Source organism: Rhodamnia argentea, chromosome 7, assembly GCF_020921035.1.
Source record: "Rhodamnia argentea isolate NSW1041297 chromosome 7, ASM2092103v1, whole genome shotgun sequence".
In the NCBI taxonomy this organism is placed as follows: domain Eukaryota; kingdom Viridiplantae; phylum Streptophyta; class Magnoliopsida; order Myrtales; family Myrtaceae; genus Rhodamnia; species Rhodamnia argentea.
The window spans coordinates 21,010,143-21,036,904 of record NC_063156.1 but is presented as its reverse complement, the minus strand read 5'-3'; the positions used below and the strand labels follow the sequence as shown (position 1 = coordinate 21,036,904).

The 26,762-nt window shown below is 38.2% G+C and overlaps 1 protein-coding gene across 1 annotated transcript; it reads left to right on the top strand.

Moving 5' to 3' along the window:
* The first annotated feature begins 18,916 nt into the window (after positions 1 to 18,916).
* Positions 18,917 to 23,960, top strand: LOC115734893 (probable proteasome inhibitor). Its single transcript, XM_030665872.2, has 9 exons — positions 18,917 to 19,167; positions 19,282 to 19,450; positions 19,570 to 19,716; positions 21,612 to 21,701; positions 22,607 to 22,684; positions 22,780 to 22,814; positions 22,894 to 22,957; positions 23,034 to 23,111; positions 23,659 to 23,960. The coding sequence occupies exons 1-9, from the start codon at positions 18,987 to 18,989 to the stop codon at positions 23,729 to 23,731; spliced, it is 915 nt and encodes a 304-aa protein (XP_030521732.1). The 5' UTR covers positions 18,917 to 18,986; the 3' UTR covers positions 23,732 to 23,960.
* Positions 23,961 to 26,762: the final 2,802 nt, after the last annotated feature.

Sequence of the window (26,762 nt, the reverse complement as noted above, 5' to 3'; positions counted from 1 at the left end):
GTCCGACTATTATTTGAAAATTCTATTGTCATAATTATATCTAGAGCGAAAGTAGAAATTCAAAAGTTTAATGAGAAGAACAACTTTGGGTTGTGGCGCATGCGTGCGCTATCAACAACCTAAAGTTTGGCCATGGCATTGGATGGCAAAGATAAGTTGTTAATGTCAATGAAACAACCTTGGCTGGCAAAGGTAGATCCATATGGATATATTGACGAACTTAGACTTAGGCTTGTTCTTGATGATCTACCTAGTTGAAGGTTTTGGGCTTCTACTGCGTGCTCCCAACAAATCGGTATCATATCTATGGAATAGAATTTTTTGAATTTTGATTTGGGCCTTTGCTTGTCCGATTATTAGCTGGAAATTCAATTATCATAATTATGCCTAGAGCAAAAGCAGAAATTGAGAAGTTTAATGGAATGAACAACTTTGGATTGTGGAGCATGCGTACGCTATTGACAACCTAAGGTTTGGCTAAGGCATTGGATGACAATAATGAGTAGATGATTTATGAAACGGGTTCATAAGGTAGAGTTAATGGAGAAATTGAAGAGTATAATCTCGTTGAATCCGTCAGATGAGGTATTAACAGAAGTGGTCGATGGGAAGGATGCCACAAAATGGTGGGAAAACCTTAAAGCCCTCTATGTAACGAAGGGTTTCAGCAATCGCTTATTCATGTTGAAGTGTAGTAAAAATAGCATCAGAGTTGATGGTTGATTGGTGGGCCCCATAATTTGTTCTAGTGTTTGGTAAATATCTCAAGAAAGGAATCTCATACCAACGCTATTTCCGAGCAGTGGACGTTTTGGTGTAGCAATGTGATCCCGGTGACAGCCTCCATATTTTGGTTTGAAGAAAGAGACCAATGATGAAGGTGGATGTTGAAGATTTAAGTTGATATATATATTCTTAAGAAATAAACCAGTATTAAGGGGAAGGGGACCTAACATTAAGTTCACACGTGGGGGAATATTATTTAGATGCATGTGTGGGTTGTGTTACAAAGTTTCAGAATGGAGAATGGACATGATTTGGAGCAGTTAATATATCATAGTTGGCTCATAATACACTGACTTAAACTTTTGAGTAAATGTGGATCCAATTGGATCTCAAATTTGGACTCCCTTTTGGCGATCTCCACAAGTAAAGGTATTGGACTTCTACATCGGCTCCCAACAAATTACACACATGTGTGAGTTGTACGAGAAAGTCCCACAATTAATATATCATAGTTGACTCATAATCCATTAACATAAGCTTTTGAATAAAGTTGGATCAATTGGATATGTTGACAAGCTCAGACTTATGTTCCCTCTTGACGATTTCCCCAGGTGAATGTATCGGACTTTTGCCGTACACTCCTAACACTTCTAATGAAAACCAAATCACCCCGGACGTATACTAAAGTCTGACATCTAGTGGATGTATACTAGTTTCTCTTAAATTTGATTTTCAATAGACACTCAAGCTCCGTTTGTTTTACGAAAAATGAATATTTTAGAAAATATTTCCTAAATTTGATCACTTGTATCGTTTAAAATAATTAGTCAATGAAAAATATTTTCATTGTCTACAATGAGTTATGTCTAAATATCTTCGTGAATGATGAAAATATTTTTCATTCATTCATTTTTTGTAAGTGATACATGCGACCATGTTTTGAAAAATATTTTGAAAATAATTCATTTTTCATAAAATAAAGGGAGTCTCAGTAATTTTTTTTCCCAATAACCGTATCTCCTTCTTTCAGAGTTTTTTCCTTTATATATTGTGGGTAAGAAAAAATAATACAATGTCTCCGATCAAGCACACTTTCATATTAAACTGCTCGGATGAACTTTTTTTTAGGCAAAAGAAGATCATAAAGCTAGCATTTATTTTCCCTTTTTTACTTTTAAAAACCTTTCCATTGGCACACTAACAAAACCATAGCAACAAGTAGACAACTATACTAAAGGTGAGCGGTTCCAGGTTCCGGGTATGTTCTACTTAGAACTTGTAACCTATTGGCTAGTACGGGTTCTTCATTTTTCAAAACCTAGAACCTATCCTACGTACCTTGGAACTTGGAACCTACCCTGTCACAGGTTCCAAGGTCCGGTTCCAGGGTACCCGGGGACTTGTCAATTTTACAAAGAACACTTAAGAAAAACAAATCCAACATTCACATAATCATTTTTAATCAGAGTGATTAGCAGTTGATAAAAAAAAGCCAGTGCATTGCCAAAATAAATGAATAAAATAAAAGGCGTGAATGAAGAGAAATCCAAAGCAACTTAAACGAAACTTCTTCATCAATCAACCCAATCTTAAACACATCAAAAGCATGAATGCAAACAAGGAACACCCAAAATCTAAGACGGCGTTTTAATTTGGAAAAGATGGAATTGCTCTTCACTTTATGCATAAAATTCAAGGAGGAAAATAATGGAAAAAAAAAACCGCACCTTGAGGGCACTTGGGAAGAGGCGAAGGCAGAGAGAAGGGCTCTAGCTCCAGAGGATAGAATTCGAAGACATCTTCCCAGCAAATACACTCGCAACCCAAAAATCTTGGTTCGCTAGGTCAAACCCACAAAAGAAATTCTAGAAACTTCCTAACCGATCAACGCGAATCGACCCAAAACAGAAGTTAAGGTTTAAAAATAACAGTTCTGGTTCCGGTTCGGTTCCATAGAGAACCGGGAACCGAAACCGGTGGTTTCTCAAAATGCGAAACTAGGAATCGGACCCTGATTTACTAGAACCTGGAACCGGATCGGGAACCACATGTTCGGTTCTTCGGTTCCCGATTCTACCATGGAACCATGCTCACTCCTAAATTGTACAGGTAAATGTCTACTTTACTTAATTATTTTCATTCATTTTGCAGTTAAAGGCCCGCACTTGTATATTTTCCTCTAAATATAGTCCATGAGAACTTTTTCCTGTGCGACTGCATGAGAAACTAAAAGTAAGGGCTTTTCTATTAAGTTGAATTAGGAAGTAAAGATATTATAGTTAATTGATTGATCTCATCTTTATGAATTTAATAAGCGCAAGAAGAAAACAGAAGGTGGATCTGTTTGGGCATGTCCGAAAGCATCTTCGTCTCACAATTCACAAGTTCCCTTATCTTCTTCACAAATTTGTTGATTCCATAGACACATGTCAAATTGAGATTTCATTTAACCTAAGTGGTTGTTCTTACACTAGAATGAAATTAACCTTTTGTTTTTGAAAAAACTAACATTAACCTTTGCTATCGTTGCTTATAACTAGACATTGATAAAGAATGCTTCATTTAATTTCTGAGATTATAAATTATATCTCAAATTTAAGCCCATTATACGTTATCCGTCTATTAAAATACATGAAATTTCAGTGCTCATAAAGTTAAACTATTAGATGAAGACGTAACTTAATAATTTTTATACTTTTTTCTAATGTGTAGGCTAGACTTTGGCTCAAGACTAAAGCGTAAAATTATGTAATAAGGGCTATAAAAAAGATTTGAATTCAGAATCTTCTCCTCTAATATATCATTTAAGAATTTGTGGCATCCCTTAACATTACTAAGGCCAGCTTGGTGGGATTTTGTTCCTTTAGTTTTGACATGTACATATTTCTTTTTTCCGTTCTCTCTCTTTCGATTCATTAATTGAGTGGATGTTGCTATAGGTCCATGGGTCTTACGGTGTACGCCCATGCGGGCAATCACACTTGCCCACTAGCAATTATCTGCTAATTCAAACGAAGAGTCACGTCTCTTCAAGAGACGTAAAAAACATACGCTCTCCCTATCTTTCAATATAAGTTTGTTGCTTTGAAGAAATAGAAAAACAAACGACAACATTCTCTCCTCCTCACTATTGAATCGCGTTCGACACGAAAGAATTCTCGAGATCGCAAAGGGTCATCTAACCCGTGACAATTACAGTATGTTCTCATGATATGCTCGTTTTGATCGGTGATACAAGATGAATTAGGCATGTTTCTGCAAATTAGATCTTAGATCAAATAGGGTTTCATATCCAACATTGGTATCAGAGTCGAATTCCTTGTTTCCTAATCATTTTCTTAATAATTTCGTATTACTCTAATTGCGTCGTTACTGTTCATGAGTTATTGTTTATGCTCTGTGAAACGAAAATATTTTTTGAATACATAGTCGGAACGGGTTCATCGAGACGATTGTTTCGAGTGATCGCATGTCGCGAGGCAACGGCCACAAGAGCACTAAGCGCCGCCACGGGCGGACTTCCTCGAGGCTGTGACGTATCGTTCCTTTTTTGTCATTTTTCATTCAACAAAAGTTATGTTTGTATATACCACCATGTTCATATCCACGAGATGAGAAATTTAAGGGGTGGCATGTCACCGGAGGCAGCCGGAGCAGCCCGGACGTGCCCAAGGGGTCCAACGCGCGTGGACCTAACATACCCAAGTGCGTGGCACGTGTCGATCGTCTAGAAATAGGTTTTTGACTATCCCGAACCCGATTTGTCCTATCCTTATTTCAATTTAATACTATTCTAACCTTGTTTTAAAATTTTCCTAGACTCGGTTCAAGACGTTCTAGATCCGGTTCTATTTTTAGTTGAACCCAACCCGTGACCCGACTATAACCCGGTTTAGGACCCGACCCAACCAGTTGACCCGTTGACTGTTGACTTGTTGACCCATTGACCGTTGACACAAAAAAAAGGTCATTCAATCTATAGGGGCTTGGTTGATACCTTGATTTGCTTGTGCTTAGTTACGATATGTTCGTAATAATTAAATGTTTGATGGATTTTAGTAATCCATTTTGTTCTGCATTCGTTGCGGGAACAATGACATCGAGTCCATGCCCTAAGGATATGTGGAAGAAGCGAGGTGCAAAAATGCCTTCAAGACCTAGAAGACCCGAGCAAAGACAAGCCCTTGATGAAAAGATTGAACAATTGGGCCATTATTGATGGGATAATGTATGCGACATTATAACCCATGTAAAAATGGTCAACAATATGATCCAAGAGATTATTTAGGATGGATATGAAGTGATCCCGGAAGATGCATTTTATGCAATAAGGAACTCCATGCCCGAGGAATGACATGGATTGATCACTCGCATATAGCTTGATTACATCACATACAAATACAAAGAGTCCGTGCTATATTTCTTGCACGAGTTCATAAAGGTCGGGGCGACGAAGACGTCGTCGCTTAGTATGAATGGGTCTTGGCCCGGGCAAAAACCAAGGGTTTTCGGAGGAGTTTTCCAAAGGAACTAATATGGGTTCCTAATTTAGTCAAAAATCCTTCAAGTGACCTTGAGGATTCTCTTCCTTGTACGAAGGAAGTTACAGGTCAATGTTGAAACTAACGATAGGTTGATAACACAAGATTATCTTTAAATTCATTCCTATGATAGTTCTATTCCTATGTATGTATAGGAGACTTTTATGAACTTATTTTTGTTGAATTGGTGTTCTTTGAGGATATTATGATTATTAAATATTCTTATTTGAACAATGATGGCATTTGATTATTTATTGCAATGCATTATACATATCATTATTATATATTTGAGTGGGAGTGTTCATAAGTTTTAGTAACTTCATAATGAACATAGTTGGATGATTGTATTGATGTTAGTTTCATATTAGAATTCCTAGAGGATGATGGGGAACTTAGTGAACTGTTGGTTCTAGGATCTATTATAAAGCTATATGTCAATATAATTAAGATGAATGAATAGGATGCATTTGTTGCATTCAAATGGACTTTAATTATTCATGCAAAATGTTTAAATTGCCTCATATTCAGATACAATGACAACGGCTTCAAAAAAATATTGTGGTTGAGCTCAATAAAGGCGAGAAGTTAAACGGTGAAAATTATGAGATCTGGAATATGAAAATCCAATATGTTCCGGAAGAACTGGAGACACTGGAAGCTCTTAACTTGATCGTGATTGAGCCGGAGGATGGAACTACTCTACAATACGGGAGGGATAAGGAAGCCTTCGCTACTTGGAAGAAAAAGAACTCAACTGTACGCATTACGTTGTTGAGTAGCATGGATAATGATAACAAGTGAGAGTTTAGGTAGCATGAGAATGCAAAAGATATGTGGGACGCATTAAAGGCTAGATTTGGACAGACCTCTGTCACTAAGCTAAGGCAGCTAATAATCATATTTGACACATATAAGATGCCACACGGGGTATAATATGAGATAGCATTTGAGGAAACTATCGAATATGATTAATGAGCTAAAGATGCATGTCATACATTATCTAATGAACAACAAGTGCGAGCGGTGATTCGCTGTTTACCCTATAGCTAGAAGCACATGAAAGTTAACCTGACCTACAATAAGAATGTCAAGAACTTCGAGGATGCTATGGGCCACTTGGAGCTGGAGAAGGGTCGCCTTCTATCGGCTAAAATACAGTATGATGTGTATTTTGCTGGATCTGACTCACATGGAGCTTTGAGCTCCAAGTGCAAGCATCATGGCAAGTTAATAAAGAGGACAGGTAAAGGAGAGGAACTATCTAAGAAGAAATCGAAGTTTGATAAGCATGGAAAAGGGAAGCGTCATGTGAAGAAAAACATTTCAAGGATGAAATGTTATAATTGTGGCAAGAAATGTCACTTCGTTTGCTATTGTAGCGAGGCAAAGAAGATAGAAACCCTTTATACACTTAAAAGTGCAAGTTATATATCGGGTTCTAACTGAATCTCATCTTTTGTGGATTGTAGACTCAAGCGCCACAGACCATATAGCCGGAGATAAAAGTACTTTTGTGGAGTTTCAACAAATTCCACATGGAGCAAAGTGGATTTATGTAGGGAATAATTCCAGAGTGGAAGTTAAAGGAATTGGCACTCGCCAACTAATCATGCATGGTAGACGCACTTTATTCCTGCGCGATGTCTTGTATGCATCAGAGATTTATCGAAATCTTGTCTCTATGTTGGTGTTAGTCAAACTTGGTTTTTGTATGAATTTCCAAGACAATGGTGTGGATTTATTGTTAGGTACAACTTTCTATGGTTTAGGTTATTTCATTGATGGCTTTATTGTGTTGGATATTGAAAACACTAATTTGAATGTTTGTTATTCCCTATTTAAATCTTCCAATTCTAGTGAGAATGATGTGAATATTTGGCATGCTAAACTTAGTCATATTGGCCAACAGAGAATGAATAAATTAGCCAAAGATGGTTTATTAGGCAATATTGAAAAAGTCGACTTGCCTGTTTATAAGCATTGCCTAGGTGGGAAAACTACGCTAAAGCCATTTGGAAAGTCACAAGAGTTGAATTTCCTTTGTAACTAATCCATACAGACATCTATGGTCTAATGAATGTGAAAGTAAGGCACGGTGCTGTTTATTTTATCACATTTATTGATAATTATACTCGATTTGGGTATGTCTATATGATTTCTCATAAATCGGAAGCATTAAGTTGCTTTAAGAAATTTATGACATTAGTGGAAAATTAGTTAGACAAGAAAATAAAAGCATTGAGATCCGATCGAGATCGAGAGTATCTGTCTGGTCGGTTTAGAGATTTATGTGATGAAAAGGGAATAAATAGACAATTATCCATTCCATATACTCCTAAACAAAATGGATTAGCTGAGAGAAGAAACATAACCTTACTTGAAATGGTTAGGTCCATGATGGCGCAAGTTAATTTACCAATCGCTTTTTGGGGCGATGCTTTATTAACTGCTATCTATATGCTTAACCGTGTGCCTTCCAAATCAGTCCATTCCGCCCCATATGAATTGTGGATAAGTCGAAGATCTAATTTGAATTTTCTTAAACCTTGGGGTTATGTTGCTTATATTCATGAGTTCACTCATAAATATGGAAAATTGGGACCAAGAGGGAAAAATAGTATCTTTATAAAATACTCGGAACACTCAAAAGGGTATGTGTTCATAGGCGAGCAAGAAAGCGGAAGTGTGACTGAATTTGAATCACATATGTTACATTCTTAGAGAATGAGTTTCCGAGAAAGGGTAAAATATGTCAAGACTATTCCCTATTTGAGATCTTAGATCGGGATAATGGGATAGTTAGGTATAATGATCCAAGTGGGAGCAATGTGAGAAGTGGGGGTTGAGTATGAACCGGTCTCAATTGCAACCACTTGATGAAATGATATCATTATTTGGTTTGAGTAAGAGCGTAATGGAGAATGAAGTACCCTTAGTACAATATTCTCCTCGGCGAACAAGTCATAAAAGCATTCCCCGTTGACGCTTTGAGATTGAAGGGGAAGATTTCATGATCGCTCTACTAAAAGAGGATGAGCTAAGCAATGTAAATGAGGCTCTATATCGTTTTGACAAGGAAACATGGATAAATGTGATGAAAGAGGAAATGAAGTCTATGGAGTCAAACCAAGTTTGGGAATTGGTTGATCTCCCAAAAGGACGTAAGGCTATTGGGAATAAGTGGATTCTCAAAATAAACTGAAAATCTAATGGTTCAATTGAAATATATAAGGCTCGTCTTGTTGTGAAAGGATACAACCAACATGAAGGAATTGACTATGAGGAAACTTTTTTTCCTGTGATAAGATTTAATTTAGGGCTTAAGTACACCCCAAGTGCCATAAGTTATGTACGGCGCTCACTTTAGTGCTAAAACTTTCAAATCGATCACTTTAGTGCTAAGTTTTTGTAACTTCGATCACTTGATTGCCAAAACTTTCAAAACGATTACTTAAGTGCCAACTTTTTTTAAAAACGATCATTTAAGTGCCAATATTTAAAAAAAAATGATCATTTTAGTGTCAAATTCACCGAGCCACGTCATCTCAAATATTAATAAAAAAAAATGCCACATGTCGAATTTTCAGCAAGCCACGTTAGCTCTGACACTAAAGTGATCGTTTTTAAAAGAAATTGGCATTGAAGTTATCGAAGTTACAAAAACTTAGTACTAAAGTGATCGATTTGAAAGTTTTGGCACTAAAGTGAGCGCCGTACACAACTTATGGCACTTGGGGTGTACTTAAGCTTTTAATTTAGTTCGCTTTATCTTAGCAATAATAGCCTATTTGGATCTAGAGTTATATCAAATTGATGTAAAGACTGCTTTTAACAATGGAGAATTAGAATTATATGGAGTAATCTATTGGGTTTGTTGCCAAAGGTTAAGAACATAAAGTATATCGACTTCTAAAATCGATATATGACCTTACGCAGTCTTCAAGGCAATGGTATATACGCTTTCATAATGCCATAGTGGCATATGATTTTGACATGATTAATGAAGATAATTGCGTGTATATCAAAAGGTGCAAAGGTCATTTTGTAATTTTATCATTATATGTCGATGATATACTAATTGCCGAAAGCAATATGGAGATTGTCTAGACAGTTAAAAGTTGGCTATCTTCTAATTTTGAAAAAAAAGATATGGGTAAAGCTACATACATTCTCAGAGTTAAGATTTTGAGAAATCGTTCGAAAAAGTTATTGTCTATTTCGCAAGAGACATACATTAATAAAGTTTTTGAACAATTTTGTATGCAAGATTGCAAACCCATTGATACTCCTATAACAAAAGGTAAAGGTTTGAGTCGTAGAATGTGTCCTAAAATTCCACATGAACAAGAGCAAATGAAAAACGTTCCATATGCCGGTGCTGTTGGAAGTCTCATATACGCTATGATGTGTACCGGACCTGATATTTATGTAGTTGGACTGGTTAGTAGATACCAATCCAACCGAGGTCTAGCACATTGGATTTCTGTTAAGAGAATCTTGAGGTATCTAAAAGTAGCTGCTGATTACTCGCTGACATATCAAGGAAGTGATCTGCACCTTAAGGGTTATACTGATGCTGATTGGGTAGGAGATTTGGATGAGAGGAAATCCACTTCCGGAAATGTATTCTTACTGAATAATGGCACCATATCGTGGAGTAATAAGAAACAACAGTGCATGGCCTTATCTACAATGGAAGCCAAGTTCGTAGCATTATCAACAACATCACAAGAGGGTGTTTGGCTTAGAAGATTTATGGATCATTTGGGTGTTACTAGAGATGCTGCAAATCCTGTAAAGGTTTATTATGATAGTCAGGCAACAATAACTTACACCAAGGATCCTAAGTTCCACAGCAAGACCAACTACATAGACGTTAAGTATACCTATGTCAAGGACATGGTAGCATGAAAGGATGTGAACCTACAGTATATATCTACGCATAAAATGTTGGCGGATCCTATAATAAAGCTGATTCCTAGAGGTGTTTTCCTTAGTCATGTAAAGACTTTAAGACTGCATTGAGGTTGATGTATTGAATATTTGTATTGTCCCCTAAATGGTCACAGTTGATGATGTTGTTTATCAATATGGATGTCTATAAATCTATTTGATATTTATGTATATTAATGCTTTGTGCATTATATTGAGAAGGTATTTCAGACGGATGAGAGATTAGCCCACTCACACGGGTAATCGCCTCTATTTACTGTGTGATGATTAGAGATGAGACAATTTTAAGCTTATTGTCTAAGTGATAATTGAGAGCTCAAGCTTAAAATACTTATGTCGCTTAAACTGAATGTTGAGATGAGAACTTAGTGTTTATAATGTCCAAAAGTGAAATAACTTACATATTACACTTTATCTGTCCTTATTACCGGATAAGAGTTCTGATGAAAATTCTTGGCTAGAGTTGTTATGTGAACTCGAGTTAGACATTGAATGCGTCTAAGCTATCATCCGTATGATATTAAAATAGAAAGACATACGCTCCATAGGGAAGGAGAAAATACCATAATACGTATTTCATATTATGTATGCATGAATCGATAATGAGAGTAGGCAAAAGTTTAGATCTCAACTTTTCTAAGTTGTGTGAGACTCTCGAGGATAAGAGTTCCTCATTTTGGTACCTTCACGACTCTTCATTATTTTTGAGATTTCTATTTAGCGTTCGCTATTTTAGAATGTTGCCTATGCTCATGAAATTGATTCGATCTAAAGGGACAATTTTGGAAAAGCGAGCTGAACCGAGATTGAGAGATCTAATAGAGGAGGAAGATCGATTTAGAGTTTTTAAGTCACATTATGGATTATATTCACAGATTGGTCAGTTATGATTATTTAGTGTGATCATAACTATGAATTTAACGTATCATACTATAAATGAGATCCAGAGAGAGATGCATATATGTGATCGATCGATCTAGGGTACATCATACAAAAAAATCACCTTTGATTATGTCCATTATGAGTTATCATATACTCCCAACGGATGTATAACAACGAACTCTCGGTGTATGCTGGTCATACGTGTTATTTATCAATATGAACTTTGCAAAGATAAAGAGAGTTATGCTTGATCCTCTGTAGACGAGTGGGAGTTGTTGGTCCTCCGTAGGAATGTGGGAGTTGTTGGTCCTCCGTAGGAATGTGGGAGTTGTTTGCCCTACATAGACGAGTGAGAGATGTAGGTCCATGGGCCTTACGGTGTGAGCCCGTGGGGGTAATCACTCCCGCCCACTAGCAATTATCTGTTAATTCAAACAAAGAGTCACGTCTTTTCAAGAGACGTCAAAAACGTACGTTCTCCCTATCTTTCAATGTAAGTCTATCGCTTTCAAGAAACAAAAAAACAACGACGACATTCTCTCCTCCTCACTGTTGAATCGTGTGCGACACGGAGGAACTCTCAAGATCGCAAAGGGGCATCTAACCTGTGACAATTACAATATGTCCTCGTGATATACTTGTTCTAATCAGTGATACAAGTAATGAATTGGGCATGTTTTTTGGCAAATTAGATCTTAGATCAAATAGAGTTTTGTATCTAACAGTTGCCATCAAAAGCAATGTGTTAATCACTTTCATTAGATACCTCAAGCAACTTCTACTTTGCCTAAGTTCGAGTGATCGTAGTCATCTCACTAGACTTGAAGTAAATGGTTCGTGTGCTTGATTAGGGATGATCAAAATTTTGGGTCGTTTTCGAAATCTCCGTCATTTCAGACTTGATCAATTTAATTGTTTCCTTATCCCAAAGACTTATATATATATATGTAAGAGAAATTGACAGGTGTTAACATCTTTTGGAAATATATTGATTCCAGCATATATTTTGATTCTACACAGGGACTTCGCTAACACAATGATCATGTAAATCTAGTTAACCTAAGGTTCAAGTTGAAGTTAGGTCATATCCATAAATACATATTTCTACATGAAGACGATGGGTTAGTGTTGACACCTAAATTTTGGTTATTTATTTAGTCATTTATCACATAAATATTAAGGACTAACCTTAGTCCCTAGTAAAAACATTTAAATCATTTTCTAAATAGTTTGCATATGAGTTAGTTTAATTTTCTACATTCATGTATTAATTGGACCAGCGGAGGTAACGGGCTTGAAACAGACCCGTAGATAGGCCCAAAACTCATTGAAGAATTTGGCTAGCACAGGGGGTGCAAATGCCAAATCTTAGAAGGCCCTTTGGGCTTACTTGAGGTTAATTCAGCCCATCAAAAGGTTAATTAGGGAAAAATTTTTAATTAAAGCTTTTTTATTATGAAAAAGGCCTTAAATTAGGCCCACACGAGATCAAACAAACCACGTCGGGCATGAGAAATTCGACCAGCCCATGAGAAAGGCTTGGTCGAATTCTTCTAATCCCTAGAAAGTCAATTTAACACAATTTGGCTCTTTAGGGACTTAGTCAAGACAATATTATGATTACAGGTCAATTATGTGAATATTGAAAGCTTGAGGCCCCGACCTAAAATGACATCATCTATATAAATGATGTTATGCCTCAAGGTTCTAGGTTGGTAATTCTATTCAGAAAATTTGAGAGAAAATCATGTGAGAAAAGCATGAAAGAGATAGAGAGAGCTCTCGACCAGGACGACCTCGACCGAGACCTCCGATGGTCCCGTCGCTGCTGTTCAACCGCCATGCCACTGTTCCCCAACGGAAGACGCCCCTGCTCCCACGTACATCGAGCCCTACCGTGTGCTGCTATCTTGATCGAGGCCTAACGTCATCGTCCCCGACAAGTCGATGCCATTCGCTAGACGTCGAGGCTGTCGTCGCCATTGCTGTCCTTTATGATTGTAAGCTTCATTGCCCTCTTTAACTGTTGAGGTCGCCGCTGTTGATCCCAGGCCGGTTGTTGCTATCGCCACCTCTGCCTCGACAAATCCCGGTGTCGCTGCTCATCCCCGATGCCAAACCCCGATCCGCCATAGCCTGTTGAGATTACCGGTGGGTCCCTGGTGTTGTTCTATGTTCTTTGCATATCTCATAAACCCCGTAGCTGAGTGCCAATCATTGAGCCAAGTCGCGAACTACCGAAGTCGTGACGAACTTCTGCTGTTGGTCCGACCAACTCCGTTGAGAAGTCGAGAACCAAGAGGTTAGGAAGCACTAAAACTATTCGGAGGCCTATGTGTCGTGTCCGACGTTCTCCGACACGCTTTGACATGTGACAACGCGTGGTCGGCCTCCCGGACACGCCAGCGATACGTGAATATAGTATTTCGACATGCCATTTCGATACGTATATGGTCAATTTTAAGCATTTTCAATATATTAGGGATCAAAATATAAATCTATCAAATACATATACTTAAGTCATACATCCAGTCACCCCAAAATTGATATACCCAGCCATAAAAAGAAAAACTAATCGTGAATCCCTAAAAAAAAAAAGAAGAAAAAGAAATTCACCGCTAATATTTTTATATATACATGATAATTTATCATGTATATATAAAAATATATATTTAACATGCAAAGTGTCTCAACGTATCGGAATTCTCTGTTTTCCGAGAAATGACGTGTCGGTATGTCGTGTCGTATCGCTTATCGCGTGTCGGTGCTACTTAGCCAAGAAGTACCCTCACCGTGGACTTCCACTACTGGGTCGATGTCTATGACCCGAAAGCAACGATTGCGTGTGTCGTTGCTGTCTTAGTCGTGAGGGCCGAGAGTCGTAAATTGCAAATCGTGCGCCGTCGCTCCTCTGCCCGCTATCACGAGTCCCCGCTGGTCCGCGATCCTAAGCCGACTCTGTTTGTTTGAAATTTGAAAAGATAATCTTCGGATAACTTAAATTTCCTATCTCAATTTGATTTGGATATTTACTTACCTATTTTGTGTGCAAATTGTTATCTAACGAAATCTTTTGTGTCTTAGGCATCAATTAGGAATTTTTTCCTAATTCCCAAACACACACACACACACGTAGATTTAATTCAATCTATAAGGCTATAGAAGGAATTATTGACATAGTGGGTTATCCTATTTGATAGATTGATCTATAAGGTGTTAAATCAATAATCAATTCGAAAGAAACCAAAAAAAAAAAAAAAAATCAAGTTGATTTATCGGTTTTCCTTATTTGAGTTCATGTGATTGGATTGTCATCTTTTTAATTTTTAGTTTTAAATATTTAAAAGATATCGCATATTGAAAATTTATGCATGTAGATTAGATTGCATATCGTTTTCGATAAAATTAGCATGTTCTATTGATTTTCTAGAGTATTTTAAATTAGATTGCATTCTAGGATATAATCTACATGTTTAGGTAGACTTCATGCTTAGAATAATCCATCTTTAATAGGTCATGATTTAAGTCAATTTAATCTCTAAACTATGCTAAATAACTATTCTTTTGACATAGTTTAATTAGGCATGTCATTAATTTCAACTATAATAAAAATGGCATCCATGCCATATCACCGTGCATTACATGTCACATTTGCATGTCATTTAGAATGGCATGTTAGCTTAATTAATTAGTCATTTAAATTGCATGTTTAGGATTAGTTTTATTTAATTGCTTGTCATTAGGGTAGTCATGTAGTTTAATCAATTTCATGTGCATTCATATAGGATAGTTTGCATTTATTCATGTCATTGCATTTAGATTATAATTCATGCATTGTGTATAGTTTATAGTTCATTTAAAAAGTGAAAATGAAAAAGAGAGAATAAATTATTTGGCGTATACTCCCTGCATTACATTTATCATGCATTTTTGGGTGTTTTATTTAATTAATTGTTCACCTGCATGTTAATCTATGCCCTAGTGCTCAGGTTAAAATTAATCAAGCTGTCTGCTTAAATATTTTCACAAATAAAATGAAACGGTATCGACAAGGCGCTAGAGTAATTTAGCGTAACCAAGTCCTCAAATTCAAAATCTTTGGTTTATGAATATAAAATAGTTCTCTCGTTATTTTATTTAAGTGTTTAATTGACCTACCATAAACATATCGGTAGCATCTCTAAAGTTAGATATTTTGCATCTTAAGGCATAAACCTTAAGTTGTGATTTGGTATGGACTTGGAAGAGTTCGAAATTAGGTTAATTGAATTATTTTTTTAACAATCCCCTAAATTGAATGAGAATTTAAGATGCGACAGCTAGACTTGTGTTTGGACTTTTCTGTGCCGACTTATCACTTCGTCGCAGCGAGACAAGAATTTATTGTGTGAAATTCAGAGCCCTTTTTTTTTTTTTGTTGGTCAGAAAATTCAGAGCCCATTTGATAACCACATTATGTGCTGAAATTTAAAAAAAAAAAAAACACGTATTAGGTTTAAGCTAATTAGTTTTCGCTTAAGCTTTAGATTGTGCCAGAAATTCACACAAGTAAAGTAAAAAATAGGTTACTTGTCTTATTCAATAAAAAATGAAGCTTAGCAAATATTATTTTATATATAGTAATAATAAGAAACTAATACCATAAACTAGACTTTTAGCTATTATCAAACAATTTCCTTTTAAAATGTTTCACGGCCTAAGATTGTTTCTTTAAATCTTCAGATTATATGTGGAGGGAGTATGGAACATTTCTTCTATTGCTAGCTGTATCTAGGTCTAGATAAGATGCTTAACATACATGTTAAGGTAAGATAAGATGCATGTTTAGGAGTTACAAGTGTTTTTTTTTTTTTTTGTCGGAAAGAAAGTGGTTTTGACATAGTAGAAAAGCCTGAATTGGACGACTGTGTCTGATCTTGTAGCTGGAATTGAGTTAAATAAGTAAAAGTAGCGTCCATCGAATTAAGACTTTAATTGGACGGCTAAGCAATGTTCTAAAGATGCATATCGCTCGTGCGAATCTCCTCGCTTGAGATGCAAATATCATGGACCATCTCGTCTTCTCATTTTCTCCCCCTCATTCAACGCACCGTTACAAGTGTGCCTGAGTGTACTGTGTTAACATTAAATACAAATACTACCATCAAACCCTAATCCCTCCCCCTCCGCCCTCCCATCTGATCTCACTTACACATGGTCGGCCCGTTAATCTCCACAGTCAGACAAGTCCCGCCCCACCATTTTGGACTCCATTTCTAGTCTCCATGGAGTTCATTAAGCATGCCCGTCGCACCATGGAGTTCATAAAGATTTTTTCGTCAGTCCTATCGAAATGCCAATATCGTTTTTGGAACACGTGCATACTTTCGTAAGTGACGAAAAGCACATCTCAAATCAAGTCAAATACACAGTCCAGCCAAATCGTCTAGCAGCGGCAGTTGCCACAGCTGTGCATGTGCATCATGCTCCACATCTTGTGATTGTGGAGTGAGACTTGGGACATTTGATCTGATGGGGAGAAAAGGGGGACGGTTGACGCACTCACCCGTACCAATCTAGTGGATACAAGCCTGCCGCAACCAATATCTCCTCTTGGCCTGCTTTGTAGTGATAAATGGTCAAATCCTAGTCGCCATCATTAGAAAGTCTCACAGTTTATCTGCTTCCATACGACCATTCACACCACATATCATCGTGCATTTTTTTTTCCCATCTTATCTTCCGCATGTGAAGTGGAGCAATTCAAAAATCCTTAATGTGGTCGAGCAATTCGAAAGTTTCAACCTCAACTAGGGCAAACAGTTCAGACCACTTTGTCCAAGGTATTCACACCTTCTTCTCATCTGAAAATTGAAGAGGCATGCGAAGGTAAAAGATGGGTCTGCGAGATTATGACGAGCAGAATTGAGATTTTAATGCACTGATAAAAAAGAGCTTATGAATGTTTTCGAGAAATGTACCAAAAAAGTCTTAAACCTATTGCATTGATATCAATTCAGTCGTAAATCTTTCAATCATATCAAGTTCGCATTTGTACCGAGTTAGTTCTAAATTTTTAATTATACCAAGCCCTAAACCTTTTGCATCGGTATCAATTTAGCCAAATTGGCAAAACGTGAAAATATTTAAGACTCAACTATCATAATTAAAATGTTGAGGATTGAATTGATAAATATTTACCGAGTTTAGGAATTTTTTAACAATTTTCTCGAGAGAGGAGAGAGAATGAGGATGAATGGTCACTCGTCAATAAACACTTTATGGAAGATTCGCATTTCAACAATGCAATGATATGAATGTTTTGTAGTGTGGCAAAAAAGGGGTCCCACCTTTCTCAGCAATCGAAGTGGCCGGGCTCGGATAATGGCATATCTAGAGTCTAGAATCTTAGCTTTAGGCCACTCATGAGCGAGCCTTTCGATTTAAGTATGAATGAACTATTCTTAAACTTATCCTTTGCCGATCGTGTTAGGTTGAAGCATAGTCTTTTTAGCCCAATCTTTGTTTGACCCAGCTAGGATGGACCTCTCCTTCTTGGCGCACTAAAAAGAAAAAGTCACTTTCTCCCTTATTCTTGGGGTAAAATGTACTTCATCATTGTGGATATTAAAAGCTGATTACAAATAAGCATTGCACTCTGGTTCCTAATGCTATGTTTAAGAAATTGGGGGAAAATGAATGGCAGAAATCTTATGTGAGAAGAAAGATGAGGGTAAACTTAAAATAGTGAACATTTTCTTCTCATCGTGCTCTCAAATTTATAGAATAAAAAGACAGATAGATGTGTTGACATCGAAATGCAAACTCTTGTTATCGACGAGTGATGAGTTCAGTCAATCAAGACAAAGTTTGATCAAAAGAGAAGCCTCGGCCAACAAGACAAACTTGTTGGCGGTGAAAGAGTTTGACAACATAACATTGTGAAGGTTATCGACAAAAGCCTTTACCAAGACTTAAGAGACGTTGATCGACAAAGTCATGAACATAATAAAAGCCTGTCAATATTTTAGTTGAAGACAAAAATAGAGGAATTGACATGTGCACGTAGCTATTGAGTGGTGACGTCAACATTTTCGGGATCTGTAACTTTTTGTCGATAAGCATTACTAGATAATAGGAGATATGGACTTTAAACAATAACCGTAGACACAATAAGCAGATTATTTACTTTCCTGCTCAAGATCAACAAAGAACCCTTTCACAACTTTTTGTTGAATTCATTCGATCGATACTTACTTTACAAGATTTACACGTTTTGGGTGAAAAAAGAGGAAGCTATATAATGAGGTAGTAGACGATAAATTTAACATAGAAATGTAAGCTTCCGACGTATAACTTCTTGATGTTGTTTTGCCCCGTACTTAGCAACCTAATAATCTTCATACCTATTCTCTCCTCAAAGAAAACTCGCCTGCTTCCCAATTTTGCCTCGTGTGTTGATATGCCCTGCGATCAGGAACGAGAGGTAACGAAATTGAGGATGAAGGAACTAAAATCGAGTTGGAATAAATGAATTACTTGACATTGTTCATCTTCATCCTTCGGCTATGCTAAACGGGAAGCCATCTTCTTAAGTGAAGAACAAGTAAACATATTAACACCCGAGCTGTGGGCAAATCCGGGCCCGCCATCTCAAACAAAATTTGGGCCCGCCCAGAGAAATACTAGGGCCCATAGCTCACAGATCAGGCCCGTTCAAGATAGAGTGGGCCAACCGGACCAACGGGCCCAACGGGCCCAACTGGCTTACCTCTATTCTTTGATTTTCCGGAAGCTGCCCACCGACTCTTCAGTCTTCACAATCGAGTCGATCAGGAACGGCATTGCTAGCTTTCAGTTCAAGCTAGGATCTCCACTGTTTCTTGGTGACGAGGATCGACGACAATGGAGTCCGAGAAGTCCAAAGCCGTGATCGGCGTCGTGCGAGCGTCGAGGCCTCTGTTCCGGAGCCGGCACGACCGCCTCGCTTTCGCCGTCCACGCGACGTTCCTCGCCTCCGGCTACTCGCTCACCGCCACTGGACCTGCCGCTTACGCCGCTGACGCTCTCTCCTCTTCCTCCACCGGTGAGTCGCATATCGTTCTGTTACGCGCACGCGCAAGGACGATCCTATCGTCCGAGAGTTTTCGAAGTGTATTTCTCTGACCGAAGAGCTTCGAATTTGGTTTTGGTCGTTCAGAGGAGGTTGGGATCGAGCACTGGAACGAGGCCGATGACGAGTATGCGTTCGTGTACATAAGTCCTGAGGACTCGAAGAAAGTGCTGGTGAAGTGTCTTGCGATGGACGACAAGCTGGTTGTGGATGCTTTGAAAGACGGGGCTGCTGAACCTGTTCATCTAGAGATTGAGTATGCGACTGGGTCCTTTTGATTTCCTGATTCTGTACTACCTTATCGAGCATCTTCTATTTGATTCTTCGTTTTTCGGTTTCAAATTTTTAATTGTTCGACATTTTCATCACCGGCAGTGTTGATGAGTTCATTGGGGAGGATGGAGCTGCGAGTTACTCTGGTCAGTTCAAAAATCTGGATAAGTTGTTGAAGAGTTTGGATACGGAGATATTGTCAAAATTGAATGGCTCATCGAGGCCTAGTTCGTCAACGAATGATATCGGGTAATTTGGTTTGGTTTATATTTTATGTTGATAGCGCCATTTAGGTAATTTATTTTGCTTAGGGAGATGTTTCATTCGAGTGTGGAAGAAATTAATAAGCAAGGGGAAAGGATTCACCTTTACTCACGTGGATGATAAGATTTGGTTGCTGTGGAGTTATATCAAATTCAAACTCAGAATTTGACGCTGTTGTGGCTCTAGAATGTAGCTCGAGATTTTATGGAGTGCTGTTGGAGGGTCTTGCAGTATATTACCTAGTCGTCTGTGCTTTTTATTTTTACCTTTCGGTTATTTTCCAAGTTAGAACGTGTATGAATTTATTTGAGGATGACTGAAATGCAGTCCCATACTTGACTGAGCCTGATCCTGGTGTTCGTCTTTGCTTAAGAATGATAGATTTTTCTTTCTTTTCACACTTTTCCTTGGCAATAAAGTTAGATGATTTGTGCATTGCGTTCATATACCAGTCAGGACCATTAATGCTTATGCATTGGGGGATGCTTGTTTAAACTGCTCTTCTAAGATGTAGGAGGGTGATTTGATGACCAAGAAGTCTGCCAAATTTTTGTCAAGGGGGAAGACAATGTGGTGCTGTAAATAAAAAAGGTTGCTTGGGGAAGTACTTTTTGATTTCTTCCCTTGGCTCAAATTGAGAACATCTGGTTTGGTGTGGCTCAGGCCTTTTGACATTAACTATGCTTCTGACTCAATCTTGTCTTAGCTAGAGAGGTTCTATATGTAATCTTTCATTTGTTTGATATGTTCCATGCGAAAGGGGTGCCGACTGAATTATTGTAATAGTAAATGACGATTTTGGTCTTTGAATATACTTCCCATGTCTGGCTAGAGGATATACGATTTTGGTCTTCCCTTGGCTCAAATTGAGAACATCCAGCTTGGCGTGGCTCAGGCCTTTTGACATTGGCTATGCTTCTGACTCTATCTTGTCTTAGCTAGAGAGGCTCTATATGTAATCTTTCATTTGCTTGATATGTTCCATGCGAAAGGGGTGCCGACTGAATTAATGTAAAAGCAAATGACGATTTTGGTCTTCGAATATACTTCCTATGTCTGGCTAGAGAATATACGATTTTGGTCTTCGAATATACTTCCTATGTCTGGCTAGAGAATATACGATTTTGGTCTTCGATTTTGGTCTTTGACTGTAATTCTAAGTGATTTACTCCATATCTTTTGTTGGGAAGATGATATTGCCATGAATGATCATGTTCTATTTAGCTTACTTTGGATATTCTAATTGAGAAGTTTCTTTAGCTTTCATGTTTGATTTTCCATATTCATTTGCCACAAATTTTAACTAGAAAGAGTTTTTATGAACTTCTTGTTTGGGCATGATCAAGTTTTATGTAATTATTTAAATTGAATCTCATTTATTTGACTGGTTATATGAGTGATGTAATAAGCTCTCCGTGTGAATTGGGAGTTTGGTCTTCAAACGTTTTTCATTCTATGTTGTACAGGACCTCATTTACTCTGCCTAATGATCTATATGCCTATGTACTTGCCCGTGTTGTGTGGTGTGTCATAATTTCTCTCTATTCTCCAATGAGAAATGCTTCATAGTGGTCATTTGTATGGTTATTGAGTATCCTATGTTCCAGATGAAAGCAGACAATTCTTTAGGATGTGAGTTGGTTTCTAGTATATGAAATCCATCAAATTGATCATTCACTTGTTCTTCTATTGCCATATAAGGCAGCAACACTAGGCACATTTAAGGTACAGCAGTGGGTAAAATGAAGTTTTAGATGGTTGCCTGCATTAACATGTGCGTTCCTTTTGGAGTTGCACAGCTAGATTTTCCATTGATTTAGATTTTTCATCTCCATTTCTATGCTTTATATTTTAAAGGATGTCTTCTGCCTCATTTTCAGAAGAGAAAATAGTGAAGGACCAAGACAACGTATCGATGAGCCTGGTCTTGCTGCTCGTGAGCCTTGGGGTCCACAAGTTCATCCTTCAGGGTCTGTCTGTCTGTCTCTCTCTGCTTCTGTGTGTGCTCGAGGCGCATGTGCAAAGATCCTGACAATCTTATACACTGTCTTTTAAACTGAGAGCAACGAAAGTACCTAATTACTGCTAGAAATGTGGTTTTGAGAGATATGAAAGCTGAACTGCTAATGTTGACAAGTTCCTAAGGTTGTCCTATTTTGAAAATATATTGCATCTAGTATGTTGCACACCAAATTATTTAACATTGTCCCCTTGGAGTCGCTGTTTCGAATTACAGCAAAGTCTAACTCTTTTTGCTATACGAGATTCATTGATAATAACTTTCTCCATTACTCTTGTCAGCTAAGAAACACAATAAGGGGGTGGGAAATACCTAATTGTGATATGGCAGTTCTGGCGAGTTCGATGTCGGTAGAATAGGATATAAATAGGATAATTGAACAGGAGAGATGTAGAAAAAGCAAGTAACATAGAATGAATATGTATCAGTTTCCTATTGATATAACAAAATTTGGAAGGAACTCTCTATCCTGTGGATAAAAGAGTAAAGGATCAACATATATTCTGTTCTGTGATGTTTGGAAAATGAGAGTATTACATGTTTAAATATGATATTCATGAATTTTTTCCGGGCGTGAAGTAGTGGTTGGAGAGCCAGCTTAGAGCAGTATAATTCTCTTTGCTATGTGACTCTTGTTTGGTTCATATTGGTAATATCTTGCCACTTCCGATAATTTGCAAGTAGATTGTGCAAGTCTTATCTATCAAAACTGTTTTTCAATAAGCATATCTTCTCACTTATATCGATATGTTACACTGTATTTTCTGCCTGAAAGCAAAAAAGTTACTGTTCTATTGTTGCTTCTTGCATTAAACGGTTTTTTCATTTCTTTGACCCTTTTTTTCCCCCGCACAGAGTTATAAGTCCTCCTGTTTATCCTCTCGGTGGCAATGACCTTTTTCCTGGGCCTGGGGCTGGAATGTACCCAACCAGGTTCCTTTCTGATCTTTGCTTATTATATGTTTTTTTTTTTTATGCTTGACGTTCCCCATTGATTAGAGGTTATTTTTCTTTAATTTTTAATGCAGGGGTGGTTATGGTAGCGGTGGGAGTATGCTTTTAGGTTTGTGTAGTTTGTTTATAGTTCTTTCTCAATCACCGACTTTCGAGAGATTAACGAGTGTAGCAATTTGAGCATGCAGGACCTGATGATCCTAGTTGGTTTGGTGGAGATGCTGGACGTCCTGGTTTTCCTGGAGCCCAACCGTGAGCGTCTTCTCTCCGTCTCCCTCTCTTTGTGCGTGCACACACCTGTTGACCTCCACTTGATCATTTGAAACAGGGGCGTCCCTCCAGGTGCTCGTTTTGATCCATATGGTCCACCTGGTGTGCCTGGTTTTGAGCCTAGTCGATTTGTCAGGTAGTTATATCTTCTTGCCTTGACAATCGATGGACTTCTTTTATCTGAAGTCTGGTCTCGCATATTAATTTGTTGCCAGTGGACAATCTAATGTCTAGTGGTCTCGCATATTCATTTGTGGCCAGTAGACATTCTAATGTCTCATGTTACTGGGGTTTGGTGAGGGAATTGTTTATGATGGGTTAATAAAAAGAGTGACGTGGCCATGGAGTGTAAACGCACATTCAAATTTGTAATATGAGGTTTTGCAGGGTCAAGAAAATCTTGGTTTTTGGTCATTTGGGTAATAGATTATTAGGAGGAAAAAATCAATGGAAGGAGCAAACTAATACACATTTACAATCTTTAAGTGGTAATTCAGTTAAAATGATAGCTTAGATAGCTTTTTTGGGCGAGCCTGAGAGAATCCTCATTTTGAATATATCAAATGCTCGTATCAATTGCGATTGCGGGTTGGTATGCTGATTCCATGTGGGCTGAGATATTTTATTTTCTTTTGAAACTTGCAACAGTCTTTTGACATCTTTGCTGAATGTCATACCTACAGAAACCCGAGGGGACCTGGTGGCAGGACGCACCCAGACTTGGAGCACTTCCGGGACGGTTCGGATTTCATCTGAATCCAACAGCTTGTAGATTCACGCCGTTTTCTACCTGACAAGAAGAGAATCAAAATGGAAGAGAGATGGCAATAGTAAAATGCTGCTGCCCGTAAACATCCTCTTAATCCGCCGTTCCTTAAGTCCTTATAATCTGCTTTTCTGTGTGCCTGAGTCGAATGGCTCTGTATATTGCTATGTTGATAAGTTATTGATTTTGATATTAATGGTTAAATTCGCATTACAACTTCGAATGCGACGACTTGGTTCTGCCGCATCCCGCTTAATCTCGTAGCAGCTTGGATTCTTCTCTCGTACCGGAGGATTTGAAGCCTTTTTAGCCAGCCCGATGGTGGGCTCGATTCTTAATATCAGCCACCGCTGATCTGGGCTTGGAGCCTATTCGATTTTCCTTCGTTTTATTCTAAGATCCAGTAGCCCGAAAGGCCTACGCTGTCCCATTTCTTCTTTTTAAACTCAAATTATATTAGAGTACGAATGACATGAAAATCAGAAAATAGATCACAGATTTTCTGAAAAAGGTTAAGTCATTGTAAAGCTGAAAAGTGAAACTTCGTGCATCTACATAAACTTTCATTTGAGTCTTACTGTGTGCGTTGGAAATTTAAAAGTTGCTGTTTAAAGGAAGCGACTTTTTTAGTATATGTTATTCTTTCAATTTCAAGGTGTCTTAAATGATATTATTTCACTTTTAGTAAACTTGGGATGCAAGGGCACATGTTTGATGAGACCTGTTAGTTTGTCACCTAATCTTAAAATTGACAAAACCATGTTTTTTTCCCCCCAAAAATGTGGTCTGGACCGGTTATTGATGTTCGAGGTTGTGCTAATTGTTGGTGCCTATTTGACAAAAGAGTCTCGAACACCCGGATGAGGAGACACAAAACAATAGAGGCGGTTAATTGTCGCGATCATCTGCCTGGCGTAGTGTGTAGGGGTTTGCGTAGGCCGCTAGGCTCGAACCACAATTTCAACATTCAAACACTTAGGATGTGAGACCATTACATTGAGAAATTTCTTACAAATTCTAGTGTGGGGCTCCATTTCAACTGGACTGTTTTACACGAGGGGAGACATGTCAATTTTAAGGCGAGTATGGCGCTTTTTGGAAATTCTACCAACCTCCGTGGAGTTGCCTGAGCGAACAGGAGTTTGTTTTGATGTGTCCATGCCTCCTATTCGAAGTAACTTTGGATGCAGATCATAACCATCATTACATGTGTGGGCAAAGGGGCGTGACAGGAACCTCACAAAATCAGGTCTGACTCTGTGACAATAACGTCATGAGGACAGCAGTCATAGGAGTTCATCTATATTTTTGCCTTAAAAAATAAGGTAGAAGATGGAGCCTCCCAAACTGGATTCGGTTTCCTATAGCAATTAGCCATGATGTTGGGCCAATCACGATTAGGGATGCGTGCCCCCGGCCACGGGAGGCTGTGATGGTAATTGGTAAGTGTATTTTGACTTAGGATTTAAGGTTTCCTATTTTTTTTTTTTTTTTGTGAATGCAATGTTATTTTGGGATAAAAATAAGATGTAAAATTTATCAAAAAAGTCATAAATCTATTGCATTGACTTCAGTCTTAAAACTCTTAATTTGGTCAATTCGGGCACAAACCTTTTGAGAATTTGTCAATGTAGTCATTCCAACAAATTTTGGTCGGAAATATCTCACCCATCCTATATGGTACGGTAGGCGCCGACGTCGATAATTTTTGTAAATTTTTTTAGTATATTTTGTTGGGACTTAGGCGACTACATATTTTTCAAATTTCCTCCTTTTTTTCCACTACGGCCATGTCATTTGCCGGTTGTGTCATTTTAGGAAATCTTTTATGTTTACTGTTCTTCTTTCCGAGGGATGATGGGGAAGAATAATTAAAAAAAAAAGGAAAGGAAAGAAAATAAAATGAATTATAAAATTTTAACAAAAGAATTATAAAATTTAAAATTTGCAAAAATTGTCTTCGTCGGCATCAAATTGTGCCACGTAGGACTATCGAAAGTGATATCATTGGTTTTCGGCCAAAATTGACAAATCATCAAAAAAATTTAGGACTAAGTTGATCGAATTGAAAAGTTTCGTTTGGGCACTAGAACTCCAACACTCGTTCCTAGTCCCTTGGCAGCGAACTCGGGTCTAAAGGTCGATGTCGAGCCCATCAAGGTCATTAGGTACTGGTGTCGAGAGTTTGGGCTCGAGAACGCATCGCCCGTGCCTCGGTCCCCATGCTCTAGACCGAGTCCATCAAGGCCATGCCTGTGACCACGAAGCTAATGCTTGGGTGCTTCGGGGCCCAGCTTAGGCGCATCAAGGCTGGGCTTAGGATCATGGCCCTGGAACCAAACTCCATCTAGGCTAAGCCGGGTCCATTGTGGTCGAGCTTGGGACCCTAAGCTTATGCTTAGGTCCATAGACGTCAGGCTTGGAACTCTAGGACAATGCTCGGGTCTATTGAGGTTCGACTTAGGACCTCGGAGCCCATGCCCCGTTTTTCGGCGCTCGGGTCCATAGAGAGTAGGCCTACATCCTTGGCGCGCTTGCCCTAGTCTAGACGTGGCCGGTTCCTCGGAACCGCTGGTTACGGTTTAAGAATCGGCGGTTCCCGGAACCGATGGTTTCGGGTCGGTTCCGGTTTCGATTTTGGGCTAGTTCCCGGGCTGATTCCGGTTCCGGTTCTATTTTTTAATTTTAATTTTTGAAATAATAAATAATAAAATAAATATAATAAATAATAAATTATAATCAAATTGTACATTATAATAAAATGTGGGGAAAAAAGAGAGAGAGGAGGAATGGGCTTGAACTTAATGAATTATCATTAAGCATCTACATATCTTCTTGGGAATAGAAGAATCAAAGCCCATGTAGTTCTTTTACCTTTGATAACCCCAACTTATCTCATCGTTAATCGTCGCTACTCGTGGCGGTGGTATCTCCATAATCCTCACTAAAAAATTCGTATTTTTGATCCAGCTCTTGGTGTCGAAATTTAGCCTTCGTCCAATCATCGACACAAGCTTGAGC

What these genes read in the sequence shown, in the direction of transcription:
- LOC115734893 (XM_030665872.2), top strand. Translation starts at nt 18,987, where the DNA reads ATGGAGTCCGAGAAGTCCAAAGCCGTGATCGGCGTCGTGCGAGCGTCG. An exon ending in TCTCTCCTCTTCCTCCACCG is followed by an intron (nt 19,168 to 19,281) that starts GTGAGTCGCATA and finishes TTGGTCGTTCAG; the next exon opens with AGGAGGTTGGGATCGAGCAC. An exon ending in GGTTTTCCTGGAGCCCAACC is followed by an intron (nt 22,958 to 23,033) that starts GTGAGCGTCTTC and finishes CATTTGAAACAG; the next exon opens with GGGCGTCCCTCCAGGTGCTC.